This window comes from Melanaphis sacchari, unplaced genomic scaffold (genome assembly GCF_002803265.2).
Source record: "Melanaphis sacchari strain LSU unplaced genomic scaffold, SCAv2.0 Contig77_pilon_pilon, whole genome shotgun sequence".
Taxonomy (NCBI): Eukaryota; Metazoa; Arthropoda; class Insecta; order Hemiptera; family Aphididae; genus Melanaphis; species Melanaphis sacchari.
In genome coordinates, this window is record NW_020271547.1 from 738,884 (window position 1) to 765,181 (window position 26,298).

Genomic DNA, 26,298 nt, shown 5'->3' on the forward strand with positions numbered 1-26,298 from the left:
AAATATAGTTTTTTGTGCAAAATAAATTTTTTCTATGAATTCTGTGTTTTATGAATCGCAAAGATATCTTACTCCCATTTAACTGCATACACTAGAAACAAATACGTAAAATCATAACAATTCTACCACTAGTGATTACTATACTTTTTTTCCATCACTTTTGATTAGTATAAAACTTCAAAACTTTAATGCATTTAGATTAATAACATTTTACGTTATTGTTCACAAATATATAATAATGCTATTTTATTCATTGTAAAAATGATAATGTAGTTAAACCATATTAGGTACCTTCACGAAAATCAAAAAACTTATAAGTGTTAAAATAGATTGACAAGTTTTATTAGTGGTACATTTTATCTATACATTTTAATTAAACATAGTTTAAATTTACAATAATTCTGAATTGAGCTAACAATGTATTGGATTTAGAATGTTATGTGTTGGACTCGAAAGTTGTAGCACTAAAAATATTATTTTTTAGCTCTTTAATATGTACTTAAAAACTCCAAAATATGTATTTAACTTGAAAAAAATATAAATTTATTAGAAAAAAAATTAAATTAAATTTTACAGTTTTATAATTTACAATTAAAAAGTAAAATTCTTACTGGAAAAAAAAAGTAAAAAAGGTAGTAGACCAGCGAAAATATAAAATATTATTCGATGAGACCTGTTTATTTTCAATAATTCAAATATTTTTAAAGATACCTATATCGAAGTAAATCATTATTTTCAACAAAATCCAAACATTTCATATGTTATGTGAAAATATATCTAAAAATAGCACTTAAAAATTCAAGTTAGAAAAATAGCGGTAATAACCGTAAATATACAAAAAATAACAAAATAAAATTTCGTGTATGACATCGAAGAAGTATGAAACATATTTATATCTTAATTTGGATACTCTAGGACGAACCAAGAAAAATATGCATTTGCTACAATTTTTGAGACCTGGTTATGTGTTTTTATTTTATCTAAAAAACCTTTTTCTTTGCGTTAAAATTGCAATATTCATTATTATATAAAACAATTAAATTTTGCGATTAGATATTAGTGAATCAAATCTAAACCTCAGTCCCTACTTTAAGTCAAAAGTAGGAAATTTCTAGTAGGCCTATTTTTTACTGATAGGGAAAAACTGCTGGTAAACAAATATACTAATTATTGACTAAACGTTTTTGTCTTATTTTTTAGAGATTTGAAACTATACAAATTTTTTTTAGATATAGTATAAATTTATTAATATTTTGAATCTTGAATTCTAAGCAGAGCAATATTCTATTGATTTCACAATGATGTGGGTTTTTTTTTATTGTCATTGACTTTTGGGATAGCAAAAATACTTCAATTTTAAATTTTAAGATTAGGCTCTGGTAGCACATCGTATCTATAGTTGATACTTTATGGTGTCAAAAGTAATTTCCCTGTACTTTTCTTTTAATCGGTAAAATCCTATCAACTAATTAAATAATTTTTTAGGTGATGCGCATTCTCCGAAAAATAATGCTAGAATTTCATCTGCAGAAATAACATATAATATGTGTACCTTACAATAAATACTTTACCTAATTTAACCTTACGATGAAAGTGTTATGTTGATAAGCTTAAATTAGAATTAATATTTAACTTATTAAAATGAAATAGTTATTGTAAATCCAATGATTCTCTCTTTTAATAAAATTGGAATGCGCTAGTTTAATAAATTAAAATATCAGATGATGTTTTATCTGCAATATAAATTACATTTTTAATAAAATGTTAAACAGTAATTTAAAATAAATTGATAGTAGGTATTAAGCGTAGATTATTTTTTATCTTAAAAAAAACTACAGTATATAGATCAAACTTTTCTGTGTAAAAAATAATTCATTCAAACGGAATCACTTCTTTAGATTGCGAGTTAAACACGTTTTGTACTTAACACATCTATTTTTTCAAATTCCAAATTGTTTCCAACACGGCGTTAGTCGTCATTTCTTTTGGTGAATCAAACTTTGCGTAAATCATTTATATCAACTGACTCATTAAAATAAAATAAAAAAATGTAACAAATATAATAGGTACCTAATATAATATTATATTAATAATAAAAAAATATAATATGCTATGCGAAGTATCGACATTTTTATATTTACAAAAATGACTATATTTATACAATCGTATAGATTTAATATAAACTGACAAATGTTAATATACATATATGTATTAAATTAATAAATTAGTACCTACTTACAAATTAAAATATAATATTTTGTATTTTATGATTCATAATTTAATCGGTCTTTGTTAAGCCGAGACCTGCCTACATCTTAAGTATTAAAAATAATAAAGTACTGATTAAATGTTGATTTAATTTTGATGTTTATTAAATATAATTTGTAATTTATATTTATGTCTTGCTTTCCTAGAGATTTAAACTTTTTATTTTGATCGAATGATATAATAAAAAACTGCATAACATTTTCTGGTTACAGTTTTAATTATAAATCCATTATGGTTATTATCGTTTGAAGTATAAGTACCAATTTTATTTTACATAGGGCATTTAATACGTTTATGTCGTTCAGTATTACGCCTAATTAATTACACGTTATGTGTATCATTTGTAGTACTGAGTTATTTGTTTTCAACACATACATTTTTAAATAACTTATTTATTATAAATAAAATCGAATAATATCTTTTATAAAAATTGGTTATCTTACTATTAATTATTAATTATTTTTATCGTTAATCAAACTACCACAATAATTATAATTATTAACGTTAAATATTATTTTTTAATGTATAGATACGAAAATAGTTTTAAATGCCTATTCGTATTTATTCATGGTATATTATGCCTATAATTTATCTGCTAATTCGATACTTACGTCTTATTTATTAAAAGTTATTCCATAATTATAATAAATTTATAAAAAAATAAATAATTTTTATGATCGTGTCTGCGTGTTTTTATCGTTATAAAGGTATAGTTTCTAATGTACATTAATCCTTGTATCTTACAGAAATTAATAATCTAGTTTATAAAAACCGCGAGTCTATCGGTTCATTATAAGTTGAGTTCAAGACTTCCTGAACTGAATATATAATTATATAATCTATGTAATGAATTCAAATTTTTAAATTATATGTGTGCTGACAGTAACTACTTTAAACAAAACAGAAGAGTTTATTTTGTTAAAATAAATTAACATTAGTCACTAATAGAGCTATTTTTTTTTCATTCATTTCTAAATTAAAATTATTTTATTCAACAAATAATATTTTCATTGGTCAATTTCAATTTTTTTCTTTTTAATAAAAATGTACATAACTTTAATTTAATGAATAACTGTGTAATATTCAGTATAGACCTCCTAAATCTCTTATAATTTAATCTTTTTTCTATCACTCTCTCTCTCTCTCTTGAAGGACACACACTATTTCCAACATCTATATTATTGGATAAGATTATTTGGATCTATATTATTATTATTATTTTTATTTTTAGACGTGTTATTTTTATAATTTATATAATTTTTTAATTTTTTATTTACATCTCTGTGAAAACGGTTCAGTTAATTTTCTCTTGTGGTGTAGTTAAATAGGAATTATTGAGTAAATTAAAAAATAACTTATTCGACTTATTAAATGACTTTATTATCTTTAAAGTAACTGAAAGAAGTTACATTGTAATTATACAAACTTTAAGTCTATTACATAAAAAGACAAATTAATTAGTCATCGTTTATTACTAAACATTTTTATTTGAACTCCATCCTGTAGTGATTTTGATTCACTACATTTCTAAAACTTAAATTGTGTGTGATTTAAATTTAAAACTTAAGTAATTAAAAAATCAAGTAAGAAGAATTTTTTTTAAAATACTGCAAATTTGTTCTCGTTTGTTTTTATATATAAGCAGTTATACAGGGTTTGATTTGAAATGTATGAAGAAGCGTTAGTGATTTTACGTATAGTGTGTGATATTCTAGTAAGTTTATATTTGATTTTTTAATTGCGCACTACACAATTGTAGACTACATTAAATCCAGATAGGTTTTAGTAGTTTAAAAAAAATTAAATTAAATATCAAAAAATATTACCGTTTTTTTATTTTATTGTACTGTTTGACTTTATTTTATACTTAGTTATTAGTTACGCATTTTTTAAATATGTAAGTAGTCTTTTTGTGAGGTACAGTTTTGCAATTTCCAAAATTATATCCTATCATTGTTGAGGATCTGTATAATTGGGTAATTAAGGCTTCAAAAATAAAGAAAATAGATCGAGTGAAAATGGTTTTATTATTGTATCTACCTAAAATAATGCGTTACGAGTTGTGTGCTGCTGAAAATATTGATATGGTTTCATATGATATTGAAAATATTCGAGTTTCAATGTACAGACAAAGACTTAAATTATTGCTGATAACGTCTCAATCATTGGAAGAAGCTATTAATCAAGTTAGTAGGTAGTTGAAATATTTTAACTAATAGGAACGAAACGTTTTGTCACGTAGATACAGAAAGCAAAATCATTTTTCTGACCACTAAATCTAACCTTCAATATATTATGTGCCACAATAGTTAACTTTTAGTTGTCGATGGTACATTTTACATGTGTCCAAAATTCTTTTACCAGCTGTATCATATACATGCTTAGAGCTGTGGAAAATATTTAAATTTAATTTACTGTCTACTTCCAAGTAAAACTTCAAATTGCTACGAATCAATGTGAAAATATATACAAAAATTGTGTGAAAAATATAATTTAGATTTTCTCCAAAAACACTTTTGAGTTGATTTCAAAAAAGCAGCACATGATGGATTTTCAGCAGTTTTTCCAAATTCAAAAATAAAATGTTGTAAATTTCATTTAGGGCAATCATGGTTTCGGAAAATTCAAAGCTTGGGTCTTCGAAATGAATATATAAAGAACTCTGAAATAGGGATTTGGTTGAAGTCTGTTTTTGGTTTGGCTTTTCTTCCATGCGCCGAAGTATCTGATGCTTTTGCAGATTTAATGTCCATCGCACCTGAAGATCAATAACAGTTTCCAAATTTAATGATTACCTTTTAGAAACATACATTGATTCTAGTTTATTTCCATCTAATATCTGGGCTTAAATTTTGGATAATGACGTTATACGAACTACAAATGCAGTTGAATCATATCATCGACATTTAAAAGATCAATTTTATGTGGCTCATTGTTCCGTACATATAGTAATTGATGTATTATTAAAATTACAAAGCGAAACATATTTATTTATGAACTCTCCTCCTAACAATAAATGGAGGATATCTCACGATGAAATATTTTACAATGAAAGAAATACCAGGATGGAGAAATAAATCGTATCGAATATGTAAAAATGGTGGGGTTAAAAAAATCAACCAAAATTTTTAAATTTATATTTATAATTTATACTTTTGTACCTTTGGCGCTTGTCATATAGCCATGTACAGCGTCAATGCGTCGTTACTTAATAGTTATTATCTTCAAACATATTCAACACCATTTTCTCTTTTAATAATGAATTTATTAAAATTTTGATTTTTAAATATTTCTAATAAACGTAAGGTCAACATTTTTAAATACTTTTATTTTTCATCAAGGGTATTCTTTGGTAATACCAACTTCTATTTTCAAATAAAGATCGCACCCTTTTTTTTCTGTAAATTGTTAATAAAATTACATTTTTGTAAATGTTGATATATTTAAACATTTTAAACTGAAAGTTGAACAAATAGTTTTTAGTTTTTTGATTTTGTGTACTAAGATCCTTGGTATTGAGTTTGGTGGGATTGGAAGATAATATATAGGCTGTATAGCGATTTGAAAATTTCAATAATTTATATTAATGTACCAATATTTCATTATTTTTTTAAAATGTCCAAGTATAATAAATACTAGATCCAATTTACATTAAATGATTATAATTTATAAGTAAGTAAATAATTGTTTTGTTATCATTTTATGTATGTTGAATTGAATTTATAACATATATTCTTACTGTGTCACACGCGCGTAACCCATTACATTTTGTTGAGATTATATTATTTGTTATAATTTCAAAGGTACAGCAAAAAAATGATATATACACTACACTGATTGAAATTAAGTTTTTCTACATAAAAAATAAGGTAAAAATATTAAACCTAAATATTGAGACTACCAACATATTATGTATATTATATAGTGGTTGTTATTATTTTTTTTAAGTCTTTAGTAATCTTTTATTAAATGATAATTGGATAAAAATTATTTAAAATATTATATATAGGTATATATTTTGCTTAATATATTTTATAATAATTAATTAAAAAATTAAAAGGTAGGTGAAATTCAAAAATTTGATTAATCTATCGTCACTGTTTTAAGAGTTATCTATGAGTTAATAATCAAATATGGTGTATACATGGTACATATTAAATATTAATATTAATAATATTATTATTATGGTATATATTAAATTTACTAATAAATTCCAATATTTATGTACGTAATATAAAAAAATATATAATATTTAAAATACATTTATTATTTTTAATGAAGAGTATAATACAACATAAATTGTTTAAACAAAGAATAAATGCAAGTATCTTTTGTATTTTTGTATTTACCCGAAAAATAATAAGATTTACATATATGTACAAATAATTAATTTTTAATTTCTAAGACTTGTCAAAAACCAATATAATTAGTTCTTCAGATATTAATTTCTAAAAGCTTTTGTAGAATGATCTGTATGATAATAATTTATAATATCATGTTCTTTAAGTATTTAACCTTATAAAAATATCTATTAGGTATATCATTAATATAATAATATCCTAGGAAATACAAATTAAATTGAATTAATAATACTTAAATAATATCTTTATTATAGTTTTTTTTATCGGTTTTAAAACGATTTATCAGAAATACATTTATAGATTCATCTGAAATTATACCGATTATAATAAATATGCATGAGTGTGTAAATAAATATATTAGCAATAAACGATTAAAATTCGAATGCGATGTACAACATAAGTTTATAAAAAAATGTATAGTTTTATAATACTTCTAACTTAAAAATATTTTGTGGTTGTATCTGGTTTTGATTTAATGCAAAGTTTAAACTGAAAAATTTTACACTGTTTATAACAGGGGTGGCCAACATGAATAAATTCGCGGACCACATAGATAAATACAATGATACCAAGAGCCAAAATGTTTATATAATTTGATAATTTTTTATAAGCTAATACCTAAAAATTAAAATTCATAATAATATTAAGTAAATTTTGATTTTATAAATAAAACGCGAGCCGCATCTGATAATGGCGAGGGCCATATGTGGCTCGTGAGCCGTAAGTTAGCCTCCTATGGTCTATAATGTATATTATACAGCCTAACCTATAAATATACCTACATATTTTTGTAATAGTATAGGTACCTATTATTATTATTTAGAATTTAAAGTTTAAAATTTTTAATCCAAACACGTATTATATTTATAAAACAAAGTTTTTTCGGAAATATATATTTCTAAAGAGTAATCATTAAATTTATCCCTTTAGGATTAGATCAGTAAAATTTACGTTGTTAAGTAAGATATTATGCTGATGCTTATACACTTTTGCAGTAGGTAATGATAGGCTGGGTGTTGTTGGTAATTCAAATCTCGAGTATACTGTATCGCTTATTTTATTTTTAGTTGTAAGTGTTATAACTATACTCAAATATATCCATCAAGTCGACTGAATTTTTGCGTGTGCTATAGTGGTTAATAATTAGAATACACAGCAGGACCATTCGATAATACTATGATATGTTATACCTATATCATCAACGTCGTATAGGAAATCAAATGCAAAATTTTGGAGTAAAATATTTTGTAACAGTATTTTTGTTTTTCCATACATACTGCATAATTACTATTTGTTATATGTGTGTGTGTGTGTAAATTTACGTCAACAAAATTTATGTTTAAATTTATTGCACTCATAAGGTATATTTGCTTTATTTATGAATATTAAAGGTGATTTTTGACAAGTCCCAAGGGGAGTGTTTTATATTTTGTATGCATAATGTATAATATATATATATATACTATATAGGTATATATAACATTTTTCCTTTATTTATAGTAAATGTTTTATGTTTCGATGATAAGAATAGAGTTATACTCAATGGTTATAAATTAGAGTTGCTATCCTAATTTACTCAGCTCAAGAGAGGGAGAGCCACCCACCCGCATACATTTTTCATAAATCAACACTATCCGCTGTTGTATGAGTAAATACTGTAATGAAACGTCATCGAAGGAAATTAAAATAAAGATGGGCCAAGTGTTTATTTTGCAATCTTAAATAAAAAAAAAAAAAAATACTAATAGTTTTAATGTATGGTTTACATTATATACTACAAGTATAAAATATTTATAACAAGGACATTTTGTATACGTCATATGTATAAGTTTGAGTATGCCTTTGAGTTGTATTGTTCAAACACAGTGCGCGCAGACGTGCAGTTTTTACATATGTGTGTCTAATAAGTGTATTGTTTCATTACACATTCGATAAACTGATAAAGTGTAGGTAATATACTATATTATTTATTATAGTTCGCGTAATCACTGCCGGGGGAGTTCGTTATAATAATAATAATAATAGTATGTATATATTATATTTACTCGTGCACTGTGTGGCACCGAGATAAGTGGTCGCCAAATGTCTGTGATCGCTGGTTGGTCGCTACTGGTCGGCTACTCGTTTAACTCGCGTTGATGAACAGTAATTTATTCCACTATATATCCGCTCGTAATTTTCCTCTAGAGGTGTCATTCGGTCGTCTCACGCGCAAGACTGTTATACAATTCAATATTACATTATAAATAGTTAACACTAATACGATTTTCGTAAGACACGCGTGTTTTTTTTTATTCGCGTCCGATTATTATACTATATAAATTATAAGTAATAAATAAAAAATAGTTCAAGTTTTTTTTTTTTTATTTGTTTATTCGATTTTGGTTATTGCTTAATAATATACATCTTTAAAATGTCTACAAATAATCAAACGGATCAAAAAAAAGGAGATGATCAAAAGCGTGCCATTCAACTGAATCAAGTGCCAGCACTACCAGGTATTATGATAATATATACGTCATACACCATAATAATTTACACCTGTGTTTTCTTTTATTTTGTGTGGTGGACACTTAAGTATAATTTAGTAATCAAAATTATTTGACAAGAAAAATTCACTCAAACGATTTATATGACAGGATAATATTATTAAATGTGTTTTTTTGTTTTAATATCTCATTAAGGTCGTGCAAATAATCAATATTTTATATCAAATACAGCTTCTATAAGTTACAGTACAGAAATACTAATGATATACATTATTCATATATAATTATAATATACTGGCAAAAAACCGTTTCATTCATTTCTAAAAAATAACTGCTTGATGTAGTAACATATTATTTTAATTATTTTAATTGTCCGTGTAAGTTTCTACAGTCGAGTCTTGTCAAACTGTAAAAAAACTTATTTTTTATTTTCAGAAAAATATACATTTCATGATTTTATATAGTTTTTTTTCTTTTATTTAATTAGGTAATAACATTTTATTTATATTTCATTTTTTACCTTATCAAATTTACTTATTGTACACAATGTATAGATTATAAATTCTCAGTAAACTTCATTATTAAAAAAAAAAACAATTTTATTTAATGATTATTGCAGTAATTAGATACCTAATTTGTTCGAAAACTTCAATCAACAAAATTTTCGATCCGTTAATCACAATAGATTCAAATAGTTTTACAATAATTATTAAATAATAAAAGAGGTTAGATTTTGGCTTGTATATTTATTTCGATTTATCAAACATATGCATTTATTTAGTAAGTGATATCTGTGATTTTTAATATTAATGTATTGACTAATTTTCGTATAATTTATGTGTGTATTATCTTTAAAATTCAATGTATTATTTCGATGGCAAACCATTAAAATAACTAACAAACATATTTATTTAATTTTTTTATTTATACTTTACGCTCGTCATTAAAAATGAGATCATTCATTCACTCGTTTATCGCACTATTTTCTTTGACAAGATATACAGCTGTCAGCTATGTTTTATATATTTTGTTAAAAATAATTGATACAAGACAAATATTAACAAAAATGATTTTACGGAATTATCATTTCTATCATTCATCTACAAAATGTACATATTGCTGACAAAAAAAAAGCGACCCGTACAGACAACAGCGTTATTTATGCTGTACTTATATATATGTATATTAATGTATATGCAAATAAGTGTTTTACTCATTTCATAATATAATAATATGTTAGTCAACAGACAAGTGGTATTAATAAGAATACACATTGGAATGTACGTCACAATAGTATATATAGGTGTTCTCGTGTAAGCACGATGGATAAAAAATTTGAAAAACAAAAATGATTCTCGTTCATATTCAGAAATTTTTTGGATTAACGATGTCTTTATTTTATTATAATATTATACTAAACGTGGTAAAACAAAAAACTAAAAACCTCTATATAAATACTCTGTCATTATAGTTGTCAAAATGTGTACAGATATACTGTAGTACACAAGACACTGCAGTAGGTTTTTAAAGTCTTAATACGAATTTAAAAAATAATGAACTATTGAATTAATATTATATATATATATATATATATAACTAAAATAATTGGCAAATAATGAATACTGAATAGTAACACTCATTATACTGAACCTCTTGTCGTAAGACCCATGTTCGCGTCCACAAATGAAAAACTTTAAAGCAAACAAACATATAATATGTAATTTAATTTCTTATATAAGTACATTGATGATATGATTTACCCATTATACTCGTACATAGATATTTATAAATATTTTTCTGTTGTTGGAAAATTGACGTTTATAAGGTGTCTTATCGATGAATATTACTTCAATCAAATTAAACTATGATATGATTTTCAAAATTTACTTTGTTTTTAAAAAGTTAAATTTTTCAAATGTCCTTTAATACTATATGCAACTAGCTGTTATGGATTCATATATAATATAGCCATCTAAAACGCTTGTTTTAATTCGTATATGTTAACGTTTCGATATGCTTTTGATCGAATAGTCTAAAAAGTTATGTTTAATTTATCTGATTATCATTAATATAATTTACGATAGGTACACGTCTATATTATACACTGTTATAAATTGGTATTTTAAATAACGTTAAAACGTATGTTAGATATCCCCTGACAATAGGTATTTTTTTATAATCTAGCATTTAGTCGTATTATAGTATATTGTGTACAAATTTTAAAATATTTAAATATGTTTAAACAAGCGAGTGTATAAACCATAAATTTATTGTGTAAAAAAAAATTAGGAAATCAATTTTTGCGTTCATCCTTGATTGTTACGATCGTAAGTAAATGAAATGAATTTTTTCTACACCGTTATTAAATAAAAAATCATAAGCCATACGTAAAAGGTCATAATTTTTTTCTTTATTTTTTGTAAGTGGTTACCTATATTACAAGATGGCATCAATACTATACAGAAATGCCATTGTGTGTTAATCGCTAGTTTTATATATATATGTATATTTACTATGACATGACACCGAGGAAATTAAAAACAAATAATATAATATTATTATAGATTTAAATACTAAGTATGTATAATAATAATTTTCATGTGACTGACATAGAAATAAAATTTATTTCTATTAGAAAATTGTGTTTTTCGGGAACGGAAGAATTTTAGACATATGTATACGTATGAATAGTTGACCTATATGGCAAAATGTCGATCTATCACTATCACGATCGGTTATGTTTTGCATTCATATAGTAAGTGCATAGTGTATACTACCTACAAATGCTGAATATCGTGCAATTTATGTCCAGGGTTAGATATTCAATTTCTCTGCCAGTCTGGTATTTACACATGTATATATTTTATCAAAATAAAAAAGGTACGCTTACAAAACTTATCTTATAATGTTATATTATCTATATTTAGTGTCAAAGAGTAAACAAAGGTATAGAAAATATTACTCTTCGATCTAAAGTTATCAAATTTTAAAACATACATCACTAAAAAAATTATCGTTAAACTTTGTTATAAAACTTTTAACGTGTTCTTTAAAATGTATCTATATATACATATTATATTAAACTAAATGAATCAGTGGCGTACTGACGAAAGGGTTTTATGGGTTTAACCCATAAGTAAAACATGTATAATGATTTATTTTATAGAATATTACAATTAACAAAGGTTTTTTATCCACATATATGTATATAAATGGTACCCCTCCCCATAAACGAATTCTGCGTACGCCACTAAAACGAGTACACTATATAGTAATAATATTATGTATTATCGTGCTCATTAAATGTAGGTTTACTAAATGCAACTACAGATTATAGTACGATCAATGTTGTATACTATATTACTATATTATAATTAATTGTCAAAAAATTATAAGATCAAAGTTCATAAAAATATTTTACTTTATGCTCCGATAAACTTCACGTCATAATACTACACCTACAATACGCAATAGTTATAATTATAAATGTATTATTATTATTTTCGTTACTATATTATGTAAATTACTATATAGCTAATACATATTATATTATACAGTTAACTTATTGTTTATTATCAATTTATAAAAAAAAAAATAATAAAAGGTTAACGACTGTAATAATACATGACGATAATCTCAGACCAAATATAAGTTAATTTCAAATTTCAATACTTATTAACACTAACGCATAAGTATATAATATGTAGTAAAAACTACACAAAATATAAACTTTTTAAATATTTTAGTTTTGATAAAAAAATTAATTTTTATTGCGATATTTTACTCATAATTTTAGCGTATACCAATATGTCATTGATTACTTAAAAGTGTATAGAACATCTAAATTGAGAATATTATAATAATTAGTAGTAAATGATGATTCTTTACGCACTAAATAATTATGATAATCAAAATGGGAATTAGAAACATAACATTCGATTTTCATAGTAAAATGTATCAGTTACCTATTGAAATATATTTTTAGTTTTGTTCAAAAAATACATAATCATTAGATAAAAATTAATTTAATACCTATGTAGAAACGTGTACATTTAATTAATCAATATTCATACTTTGTTCTATAGATATATTTTAATAGTGATTGTATCATTATTAATATTGTAACTGTTACAAATTATAATTGAAATATTGTGTGACAAATAATATGCCTAACCTACATCAGAATCTCATATCCCCAATAGGCATAGTAAACGTTTACGGCAAACAATACTATATGTTAATGTATAAATTGGAGAAAATACTGGCACGCCTTGCATAAAAAATTTATAAAAAATAATTTCTCGTTAAAACGTAAAACAATATATCCTATAACTTCTGTGATGTTTTTTTCCAAATTATTACGCGAATTATAACTACCTATAAAGAATGTTAAATAGGTGTCTTGCATTGTCATCCGTATAACACAATACTCATGAAATCCAGTTTTTAGAAACGATAGATTTCGCATAAGGATTGAAGATGTGTAGGTATCTTAATATACTATGTTTACCCTGTTGTGAAATTATAATAACATATTAATTATAATATAGTTTTACTGTAATTATTCATAATTGAATAACATTCATTATAGTTTTTAAATAAAATTATAGATGTACATGTGTAGGTACATGGACACATGGTTGGTATTTTATTTTACGATAATATTTAGCTGCAGTATACAATTTTCCGGAAAAAATACCATCTAAGTTATTGAGTTAAAACCTATCCCGGAAAACTGTTAAAATAATGATAAATTACCATGTATACTATCATATTTCAATCATTTAAAATTTAAATCATAACTCTGTTTGGACTGTTCGTATATAAATATACCTATATATGATATAAGTACAATATACTTAGTACATGGTATTCATAAAAATAAGTTAAATAATACAATATAAACATAATTTTATTTATTTTTATCGTAATACTCTTCGCTAAAATTGGTGTTTAGACTAAAACCATAACTTGTCAACAAATCTTTAGGTACCTTACTCGAGAAAATTAATTTTAATACATAATTTAAAAAAAAAAGTATTCTTATGATAATAGCATAGATTAATTTAGAATAAGTAATTGGTAAATTCCTTAATCCTCAATAAAGACAATTAAAATGTATCACACACATAGTAAATTATAATAATTACCTAAATATTTCTGTGTACCTATACTATAACGATGACATTGGTAGTATAATAAAATTATTAAATACAAGTATTTATTTAATACATTATAAATTTTGTTCGTTTGTTTATTAAGTCAAAACATTGCACATTTAAGAAAAATGAGAATAATTCGTGATTAATTTACTCGACTTCACACAAATCAATGATAATGATTAAACTTAAAGTCTATATCCTTGCGATAAAATCGTTCGCTATGTAAATGGGTACCTACCAACACTAATCGTTGTATTCGTTATAATATCTTAATAATCATAATTCATAACCATTATAAAAAATGAATCATAACAATTTTTATTAGTTTAATATTATATTATTGGACGTGACGTACAATTTAAATGTGTAGGTATTAAAGTTTAAAAAATAAATATATATTCCTATAATTACCTAAGTGTGCATAAAATATTATATTTACAAATATCAGTATCGCAAATATACTTGATAAGAAATGCGTTAAAATTAAATTATTAAATATTCTTTCATGTTGTTTAATTGTGAAAACTGATTATGCAAACTAGTTTTATAACATAAAACCATTAATATTGACGCCTAATAAGATTTTTCTAAGAAAGTTGGACGAATAAAACAACATTTTAACAATAATTTACAAAGTTTAATATTTATGTTTAATGTTTTATTGAAATCGTATAGTGTTTAGTAATAATATTAAACTAATTATTTTGCTAATTTTTAATTTACTTTTTTCTTACATAACGTCATTATTCTGGGAATCTATATAATTTGTGTATTTATTTAGGTATTTTGTATTACCATTGTTATATAACCTTTTTAGTTTTTGCACTAAATTTTATGTGCGTTGAATACAAAATTCAAAACACTTGCTAAAAGTATTAAATAATATATTGTATGCCTTAAAAACAACTAATCCCCCTACGCTTTCCGCCATAATAATAAAACCAATCGAATTTAATAATTTGTCCCGATTGGGTTGTACCAATATCTGGCGTTGTGTATACACAAAATGTTGTATTCAATTCATTTTTTTCAATTATTAATTTTTAAAAATTGTTTTCCTTAAAAATATTTATAAAATCAACGATTATACTGAATTATAAACTGCAGGTTTACAACAGGAATTTATATCATATAAAACGAAATAATTTTTTTTTTTTTTTTAGAAGATGGTTTTGTTTAATTCTCACCGTTACATTCATAGTATTGTTTATGTGTAAAAAACCATTTACAGAAAACAAAATAAATAAATAAATAAATAAAACAATATTTTTACAGATTTATTTTAATGAAATCAAAGTTTTAAACAAAAATTTTAGTAGAACGAATGACGATGGACAATAAATTTGTCCGCAATAAGCATGAAAAATTTTGTATTGCATAATATTGTAATACTGCACAGTTTAAATGAGTATGAACCTGTGTCTATATTAAAACATCTTTAAAGTATAAACATGTTATGTTCAGTAATTTTCATAAGTCTTTTTTTTTCTGAGTCAAACCAACATCGTGTACCATTATTTTTCTTATAGATATAGTTATTCTAGTGTACTTAATAAAATTAATATTGATACGGTATTATTATAAATAATAATTTTCGAAGTTAGACGTCAAATTAGCAATTATTTATAGTTTCATCATTAAAATTAATTATTTGTATTAAATATTTTGCATAGAAAATTCTAGATGTTGTTATTATATTTAAAAAATTAATGATTTAATAAGCTTTACTATTTACAAATAAGTTATCACTTATGAGTAGTTATGACTAAATTAAAGCTTTAAATCAAATATTATTTATAGCCGATAGGTATTGTAGAAACTCGAAACTATATATAAAATGTAATTGTTTTGATATTAAACATTTAGATTATTAATTTTAATGTTGTTCTATTAGTGAACGCAATAATTCATTTTACTCATCGACCATCGTATGTTACGAGTATATCAAAAACTTCTGACTAAATAGCGTCATAAAAAAATGAACACATACATCATAATATATAACTGCAAACTACGACTTGCGAATTATTATTTTAGTTGAAATTGAGTGTTGTGATGAAGACATATTTGTTTTATACAACCTAACCATGTAAAGTAAATAATACAAATAACGCATAATATATTTCAATCAATAATTAAAACGTTCGTTTAGAAAACACTTATTAACCCAGGCGTTATATATGTTTAGAATTTTGTCTGCGGACAAGTATTTAATTTATGACATTACGCCAATACTCATAATTATAAGTTATAGAAATGTTATTTATTACACGTTATTTTAAAATAAAGTTATTATACTGGATTAAAATCAATTATTATTCGTTTTCCACGAAGATTATGATCGAATATCCGATAAAACTATACTTACTATTTATACTAAAATATTAGATAGGTACTTGCTTTAAACTAAATATATTATACATTTTACGATTTAGTAAGCTGAGATTCTTAGTTATCAATTAAATCAAACTTTGATAAGTAAATTTTAGGCACACAAGCGATAATTTTTGTTCAAAAACTAAAATGTACTCATAATTATTATATATTATTAAACGCGTGTTAGATTACATATCAAATGTAGATATTCATAACATAATATGAATATAAGCAACTATAGCGGTAGGACTACTTATAGAAATTATAGATATTATGAAAAAAATTTATAAAATGTACACGAATATCAAACATTTTTGTGATAAAAATTCACTGTACCTATTACACGATTTCTCTGATAAAAAATATTAGTTAGTACTTATTTATTTATACCTATATGCTATGTGTGAAACTTCAAATCCCGCATTGATTTAATAGTTTCTTAAAAATAAAAATAAAATTCATGTTTTTTTAAATTTAATCAGAGTAAAAGCTAAAAAACCTATTTCATTTATAAGACCAAGCGATATGATGTGTTATACAAACCACTATGCATATAGTTACAAAGAGAGTGAAATTTAATATATTTCTCTTTTATTCTTTGTTATGTTATGCTATTATATAATATAATATTATGTAGTTACAATGTATATATGATGTTTCGTACTTTCGTGTTTATTTTAGTTAAAATATCTCATATTGTCCTTATAAAGCTATTTTTCTATCAAGAATATTATTTATTTTCACGCGTTTGTTAGTTTATCGAATTGTATATTTATATATATTATATATTATAATTTATAATATACGCGTCTAACCTATAATAATTGTCAAATAAGTTAATATTGTTAATAATTATTAAATTTTGAAGGAATAAACCACTATAAGGTGCAATTATTTAGTAATTAGTGTTTTATTTTAAAATATTAAATAAAAAACAAAAAATATAAATTCGTAATGTACCACTATTTGTTGGTTTTCAAAATAAAAATATTTATAAAATTAACTTCATTTAAAACCAAGGTAACAAAAAATATACACGTATTTTATTATAATATTTATATTTGTTTTTAAGGATTTAAAAAAATTGTTTTAAAGAATTTTATTGGTTCCATAATATATCATTATAAAATAATCATTGCTGTTCTGGCCACAGATGCCAACTGCACAATTTAATAGACTACTGCAAATCAGGTATTAAGTAAAGTATAATTAATACCTATATAAATATTTTCTAAGTAGATCATATATAATTTTATAGACAGATATTTAAGCATTATATAACTATATTTACATATTAGGGGTTTTTTCATCTACATTAATATTATAATTTGTATATTGTTTATCATTTTTAAATTATATATATTCAAAACAAAATGTTTAATTTAAATAAACGTCAAGTCGATACGTATGAAAAAGTAATGTGTGCAATATACACATAGACTTTATTATTTCTGTCGATAATAATAATCGCCACCCCCTTCACCGTTCGAAGAAGCCATTAAAATTACAGCACGTTAACCCTACAGTTAGTATACTGCTATAATATCGACAACCTAATACGCATGGAGAAAACAAATTGTGCAACTAAACATATTTTTTTGATAATCGTTTGACAAATTTCAGTGTTTTTACAATATTATAAGTACCTACTGCATTTTAAAGTATTATTAATTATTATGTGTGTAATAATTTGTTTGCTAACTTCGATCCACATTTTAAAAAAACATAAATTTTAAGATGTTGTTAATACTAGGTATATAATATAATGAATAATTATAATGATGTTAGTGAAATTGTTTATTTCCATAAGGTTTTTTTTTTTACAAAAAAATTTACGTTTAAACTCTAAAGTACTCCTTAACACTACATTACTATAAATGTTTGTTTAAATGATTTGAGACTTAACTTTAAATAATTATGAATAATAATAAATGATTTTATTATATATTATTTATTTATAAATTGGCTGCAAGTTCATAAGCTGCCGACAATATTTCATAAGTCGATAAGAAAAACGCTCATAATAATTTTTAAAGATAATGCTATCCAAGTGCAAGACGCTGTTATCATTAAAAAAAAAAATAAAAATATTTAACTTATCAGAATTATCGAAAACAAAAATAACTTATCTTATATTTTACGATATTTTTTTTTCATAAGCAAAATTTTTTAAAGTTTCTAAAAAAATATAAAAAATAATAATTGTTAACATTTTTAATACGATTTTTATGTGTTTATTCCTTGCAAAAAGATTGTATAATCGTAATTTAAAATTTTATCATACGATGTTAACTGCTTGAAATCGAAATGTTTGAAAATATATTACAGTCCACGTGCATACTTAATAATTACTTATCCATCTCTTTGTTCAATGCTATTATTATTTTAAATACTCTCACCGCAAACGTTTTTCATAAAGGAAGATATACACATCTAAACGAACTATTATTATACCTATAGTTAAAATACGTTGTACGAAGTAAATTTTATTTTTAATTTATCCATAAAAATTATTCAATTAATGCAAATTTATATCCAATGTAAATAAATTACTACGCTGCATGCGGTTAACTGATTCTATATCCGTATTAATTATAATTAATATTATAAACAATAGCGAACGTATACACTATACATACATAATGCGAATGAGTATAAAGACTGCCAAGATAAATGCATAAGTTTAATACTTACCGATTATTTAGTTATAATAAACCTAATAACAAGATGTGTATTTTGTTGACACGTGATATATTAACATACAATATGACTTTGACCTTTGAAAAAAAAGATTGCACATTTCATGACATCGGTGATATAGTGGCATAGTGCAACAATATTACAAGAATATAATATGCTCTACAGCACATCCGACAATCAAAATCATTAATTGTTAACGACGTCTAATTATTGCATATAATGTTATCGCGCACTTAGAGCTCAAATTCGAGGAATACTAAATAAATTATTAAAGCCTTATAGACCAGTGGATTTTTCTATTCGTCTCCCTCGATTTTTTTATAAGCAATAGAATAAATAGTTACAGTAAAAATGAAAATTATACAATTAGTATAATATATCATGCCTAATCACATTTGCACCCTATGCCTTACACCTATCTCCTATAATATTTCTCAAATAATGCTAATAAAATAAGTGAATTTTTTGGTGGGACATATGTTTTGTTAATCTTGAAAAATTACCGTTACAACCAATGATTTACACTTTAATTGTATTAATACAATTTTTTAATATCAAATCATTTAAATTAAAAAGTGTCAGGTGTACTTCGTTATTAATTTTAAGTCACCGTTATAAACGTTATAGTGTAATAAAATGTATCTTTTAATCCAATGATAAATCATAATAGTACGATGAAAAACTATTTTAAAAAAGGTTTAATTTTTAGTGACCCTTCGTAACTAAACAATTTTTCAATAATAATATTTATTAAAAAATTTTTAACAAATAACGTTCATATTTTTTTTTACAATTCCCGAATATTTTAAAAAGTACTAAGAATTTTTACTATATTAACCTTCTCCCCCACATCAAGTATAAACTAGATTTAAATTTTCTACCAAATACCTGCAATTTCAAAGTTAAAAATATTTTTATGATAAGTATAAGTTTTGTAGGTAGGTATTTAGTGGCTTTAATATATACTTGAATTAGGAAACCTGCAAATAAAAGCACTTCGGCGTGGGTGGAAGTTATAAATATATTCATTTTTTCTATGAAAAGTATCTTTAGACACAAAAATACATTAATCCTTTCAGAATCTCGGATACTCGTAAATAATAGATATGAAGAGGAGAAGGTGCTAATTTATTGTGCAATTACCCTTCCCTCTGTAATTGCCTATACTAATCATAGCTGTATAGATATATACAATAATATAATATCTTAAAAAATAATTTATTACAATTTAATTATTAACGAACATAAAACAATATAATATTATTATTGTATAGGTATACCAGCCAGTACAAAAATAAAATTATTCTTAAAATTAGTAATATATTAAAAAAAATATTATTGTAATTTTTAATCGACATTAATAAATTCATAAGTGACTAGTTATTTACGAATACCTACAGTTTAAATTCTAATACTGAATTATGCATATAAACCATTATATTTTTTAAAATTTTTTTTCATCGTTAAATTGTAATTTTTGATATTGCCAGTCATAAAATATATTATTCATTATTATATTTATGCTTTTGTACAGTGTATTGTTGACCATAGACATGCGTTTTCGTGAATCCACGTGTGACATACAAAAATATGATTCAAAATTAATAAAAATTCATTATTTCTCCCTTATTGTGTTTAACAAATTCACAATTTAGGAACCCATCGTCATGAGCTTTTTTTATTACACGGTGTACCTATACTTACATATTGTACTGACGCGGAATCAGTTCGTAACATATATTCATATTGTTCATTGTGATAAACTTTGACATTTGATCTGTTTATTGGTTGTATATCCTTAGAGCTCGCACCAACAAATAACCTAATATATCTTTTATTATTATAAAAAATTATCGAAAATGTTTTGATCAAGTTTACAGTTTACAATTTTTTTCCATTATTGGTATTCTTCAATTATAATATTATTGTTATACGTTAAATATAAAAATTTAAAAAATCAAAAGTCTTTACTGTCTTTAGTCTCCAACTAGTTATGTAACTGTTTTAAATGCTTATCACTCACTTACTATAATGTATGCGAAGAACGCCAAAATTCAAATGGATTTTGTGTTTTAACACAAGCTCATTATTATACAGAGTGACTCGCAAGGAGTTATCGTCTCCATTTTTCATTTAATAATGAGTTTTTTTGAATTCTGATTGATGAAATTTTAAAATTTTAATTTTAATATATAAATACTATATTTTTAAGTTTATAAAGTGTTCTAACTGTTTAAGAAATGTCATATGGCGATACAAATTTCTGTTTTTCAAATGAAAACGCCCCTTTTTTACTGTTAATTTTAATATCTTTAATTCAAAAATCCAACGAACAATTATTTTTCAGTTATTAACATTTTTATACTTATAATAATAATCTTAAAAATAGTTTTATAGAGATATAATAATATATAATATTGGATCTAGTGTTTATTATACTGGACAAATTTTACAAATTATAAATGTTAATAAATATATAAATATTAATTAATACAATTTTCAACTTGCCACAGCCCCCATATCTACCTACAAACTTCTCTCAAATATCTACTAAATTTAACCTCTTTAGTGTTCAGAAAAAAAACATAAGTTTTTAATTTATTAACAAAAATATAATGTATATATTTTTTTTCCTAAATAAGTATTCAAATTGTATAAAAATATAAACAAAAAAAAAAAAAAATAATAATAATCAGGATACATATTTAAATATTTTTTTTTATTTTTTTTTGCATACAATATAGACATTTAATAACTTCTAAAAGCTATAAATCCTATAAAGTACATGCACAGCTTATTGTTATTAATAAAAATATAAAATATATTGCTAGTTTATATTTTTGTTAAAAGAAAAATTGCATGGTATAGTTATTATAATTTCTTCAAAATTATATAATTAGAAATCGGAAAGAAGAGAATTTTTAAAATTATTATCTTAAATTATAGGCTTATTTATATAGTCTATAATATGTAAGTATAGATACCATATATGATATATCTCTGTTACAAGTTATGTTAAATCTGTCGTTTCCGTGATCGCACTTTTGACTTTCAAAAACAGCTGCTATGTATAAAAAGTGAAAAGACGCAGGTTTAGCATTGTAAATAGTGATTATAATATATAATATAGTTTAATATAATTTTTATAATTATCAGTATTATGTATTATTATTTTCACGGTAGTAATAGGGAATTAAAACATTAGAATCACTAGAAAAAGTTTGCCCAGAGTTGAGATTATACTAAGAGCTGAATCAGTTTAGTAATCACTTTATTACAATTCGTCGGGCGCCCATCAAACTATTTTGATTCGCATATGTTAATCGTCTAAGGCAGAGATGTTCAACGGTTCGCTAAAGGTAAAGCACTGAACAAAAATTGAAAAAAAAACGAATCCGTTTTTATCTAAAAATATAACGTACTATGTAAAATATAATATTAATGAATATTTCTTCTTTAACCATTACTTATTATCTATTACAAACGTTGTTTTAATCAGACATGAAAATGTATTATAGGATCACACTAAGCGTTATCGTTGTTACGTCGTTTAACAAAGGAAAAAAGTATTATCGTATTTGTTATTCTACTAAGTTAACATTATTCAATCACCAATATTAGTTTCATTTTATTAGCTAAATGAAAATTTTTAAATTTTTGGTTCGCCATTTTTTTTTTTTTTTTATGGACTTCGATAATAAAAGGTTGGTAATTATTAGCATAAATAAAGCGAATTCGTTATCATCACCCAAAGTTCTGATAAACTGTTAAACGACAGTAAATAATAATAATTATATGTTAACACGCTGAACACTGAACTTCCATCACTGCATGTCGATTCAAAATTAGAAAAATAAAAAAAGTTTGGTACCTAACCTATATAGGTATCGGATATATGTATGTCAAATTACCCTGATTCAAATAGTACTATGTGTCTTACGTATACTCGTATTATTTGAGTGTAGAAACTTTCCTTTTGATACTTGACGTAAGTAGATTTAATTATTTCCGATTAGATTTATAGGGAAAGACCAAACAATTTCATTTACACAATAACAAAAATAAAATTTAAACTTTAATGACACTTAAATAATATAAACGACGTAGGTACCTACTTCCAGCCTATCAATTCAAATACCTAATTAATTAAAAAATTTGAAGGACATTTAAAAATTTTAAATAGAAAGATAATAATATACTTAATCATAAGTAATAAGTACCTATAATGTATGTAGCAAATTAATAAAACCTATAAAGGAGCATTTCTCTCCAATATCAATAACTATTTTATCTATTATTGTGTTATGATATCATTATAAAATTATCTGAATCTTAACGACGAACACGAATACAACATTAAAACAGGTATTGTTATGAATATATTATTAATATAATATTAGCCTGAACGCATGATGTTGGGCAATGTACCTTAATCTAATATCCATGTATAATATTATATATTGGTATATATATTATTTAAGTACCTACTACCTAAGTAGTATATTAGGTACCGGCAGTACCTATATTTGTAGATAAGTGGTAACAAAACTTTTAATGATGAGTGTCGTATTTAAAATATAATTGTATTTATTAAAGGTATTGCAATGTGCGGTTATGATGTGACGATTTAAGTTATCGCTACGTTGTATTGTGTATTATGATTATTGCGATTTGATGTACGAGTATAGAGTAGTGCATTTTTCATCTTTAATAGTTTACGCAATTCGAAAAGAGCCACCTATATAGCCAATATAAATTTTTAAGATTATAATAATATTATTTTATTATTATTACCATTACTATTATTTGTACAATTATAATGTATCATAAAATATAACGTTAAAATGTATAAGTGACAAGCGTTGTATACAGTAGTATGTATGGTGTTTGTTGACTTTGTACTATGAAGACGTCCTTGCTTAAACAAAATCAGAACAAACAGAACGTATTTATAAAATATAATAGATATTAAATGTTAAGCAGTATTGGTTTATATTGAGTGTCGCTTTCCCCTCCATTCCTTTACGACCATCTTATTAATTATCTTTTATTTTTTATTTTAATTCATATCAAAAATAATGTTTAAATATTATAGGTATATTATACATTCATTATTATTAACCGTTATTCTGCAAGTTTTTGAAATGTTCAAATGCTTAAAAAATTTACAGTACAAAAATTGAGACATTTTCGTTGGAAAAAGTTACAAGATTTGTACCTACTTATAAGACACTCATCCCATCAAATACCATAAAATATCCTTTCTATAGTACATTTACTTTCATGAAATTCCTAAGATTCAAAATTGAAACTAGTATATACGAATTACACTAATTATAGTGAAACCTTTAAATACCGGAAACTCATAATCACTGAAACTTTGTCCGCTATACAGTGATGTTTTTTAGAGGAGGACTTCACATATATTTTCTTACCCTCATAGCTAAACAGTTTTTTCATCGTTGCAATAGGTGATGAAGGCAAAATGTCAGATTCGCTCAAATGGTTCGCGTTCGTTTCGTATGGCGTCGGACACGTGCTCAACGACTTGGTTGCCTCCATGTGGTTCACCTACGCTTTGGTATTCTACCATTACGTTATGCAGCTATCCAGTATCAATGCCGGAGCTGTGGTCCTTGTTGGCCAGCTAACAGACGCGGTCGCGACAGCCGCCATAGGCATGTTATCAGATAATGCCAACATGTACTGCACCGATCGATACGGCCGCCGCAAGACTTGGCACCTTTTCGGTGAGATATAACAGTTAATCGTTACGACTGATATTGCCTATTCTCGTGTACATAATATATATTACATAAGTATTGACGGACTTGGGATTGGATCGATGGTGGTGGTAGTACCTAACTGCAACAAAAAACCGCATGTTATATACCTAAAATAGTACTGGTTAGCTTTTAGGCATTAATAGAGTATATTTATCTCTGATTAATCGTTATATCAGCTTAGGATTGCATATATAAGTAGTATTGTATCATAGGTACTAATTTTAATAGATATAACTCTTCTATAACCAGCTTTCAGTTAAATAATTTTCCCCTTCAGTTATAGGTAAGTTGGAGCATATAAACTTTTGATGTATTCTTGTCCTTATAGGTTTCTTCTCTCGGATTATACAAAAAAAGAAGATACAAAAGTCAATATATCGATTGAACACAACGTGAACTATTACAATACTAAATAATAGGTAAATGTTTAAAAAAAAAAAAAAATTGAATTAAAAAAATCAAATCCCAAGTCCGCATGTATATTGTAACTACCTATAATATTGATAAAATATGATTTACTTATCTTCATGGTTCCTATCATAGGCAGTATTCTGGTGTTCATAAGTTTGCCGTTCGCGTTTTCGCCGCCCATATTACCACAAGTCGAAAGCTCCGAATTAAACACCGCTCTATACTACTGTTTCTTCATCGTATTCTTCCAAATCGGATGGGCATCTATCGAGAACTCGCACATGGCGTTAGCTTCAGACCTGACACCGATAAGGGACGAACGAACGGCGTTACTCTCCATAAGGTGTTTAAAAAAAAAAAAATAACTATATAGCCTATATAAGACTTAAGTTTAATCATATTTTGTTTAGCTCTTATTTTTATTTTGTATTTATCAACAATCACTTTTATGTGCGTTTGTAATACTTACACAGGTATAGTTTTACCGTCTTTTCAAACATCCTGGTGTACGTAGTCACCTGGATTGTGCTTAGAAGCAACAACGCGAGCAAAAGTCAGTTTGGGCCTTCAGAAAAAAAAGAATTTCAAGTACATATAATATTAATTTTTATTTAGTTTCCAATACTAAATGTGCTTACCTGAATATTGATTTTGCATCGAGTTATTGACTAATCTCTATTATTAATTTATAAAGGTACCTACTATTTACAGAGAATTAAAAAAAAATTAAATAACAATTCTATAC

General features: G+C 24.5%; 1 protein-coding gene across 3 annotated transcripts in view; it reads left to right on the top strand.

Annotated features, from left to right (window-relative positions):
- LOC112601300 (major facilitator superfamily domain-containing protein 12-like) overlaps positions 1-26,298 on the top strand; it is a 32,496-nt gene that overhangs the window by 2,314 nt on the left and 3,884 nt on the right. For 2 of the 3 annotated variants that reach the window (XM_025348837.1, XM_025348836.1), the window contains exons 1-4: positions 8,687-9,127; positions 24,828-25,106; positions 25,686-25,896; positions 26,027-26,141. In XM_025348837.1, the coding sequence (XP_025204622.1) occupies positions 9,043-9,127; positions 24,828-25,106; positions 25,686-25,896; positions 26,027-26,141 (690 nt within the window). In that variant the 5' untranslated portion in view covers positions 8,687-9,042. Of the gene's footprint in view, positions 1-8,686; positions 9,128-24,827; positions 25,107-25,685; positions 25,897-26,026; positions 26,142-26,298 lie in introns of those variants that run through there. The other variant, XM_025348838.1, reaches the window with a different exon arrangement.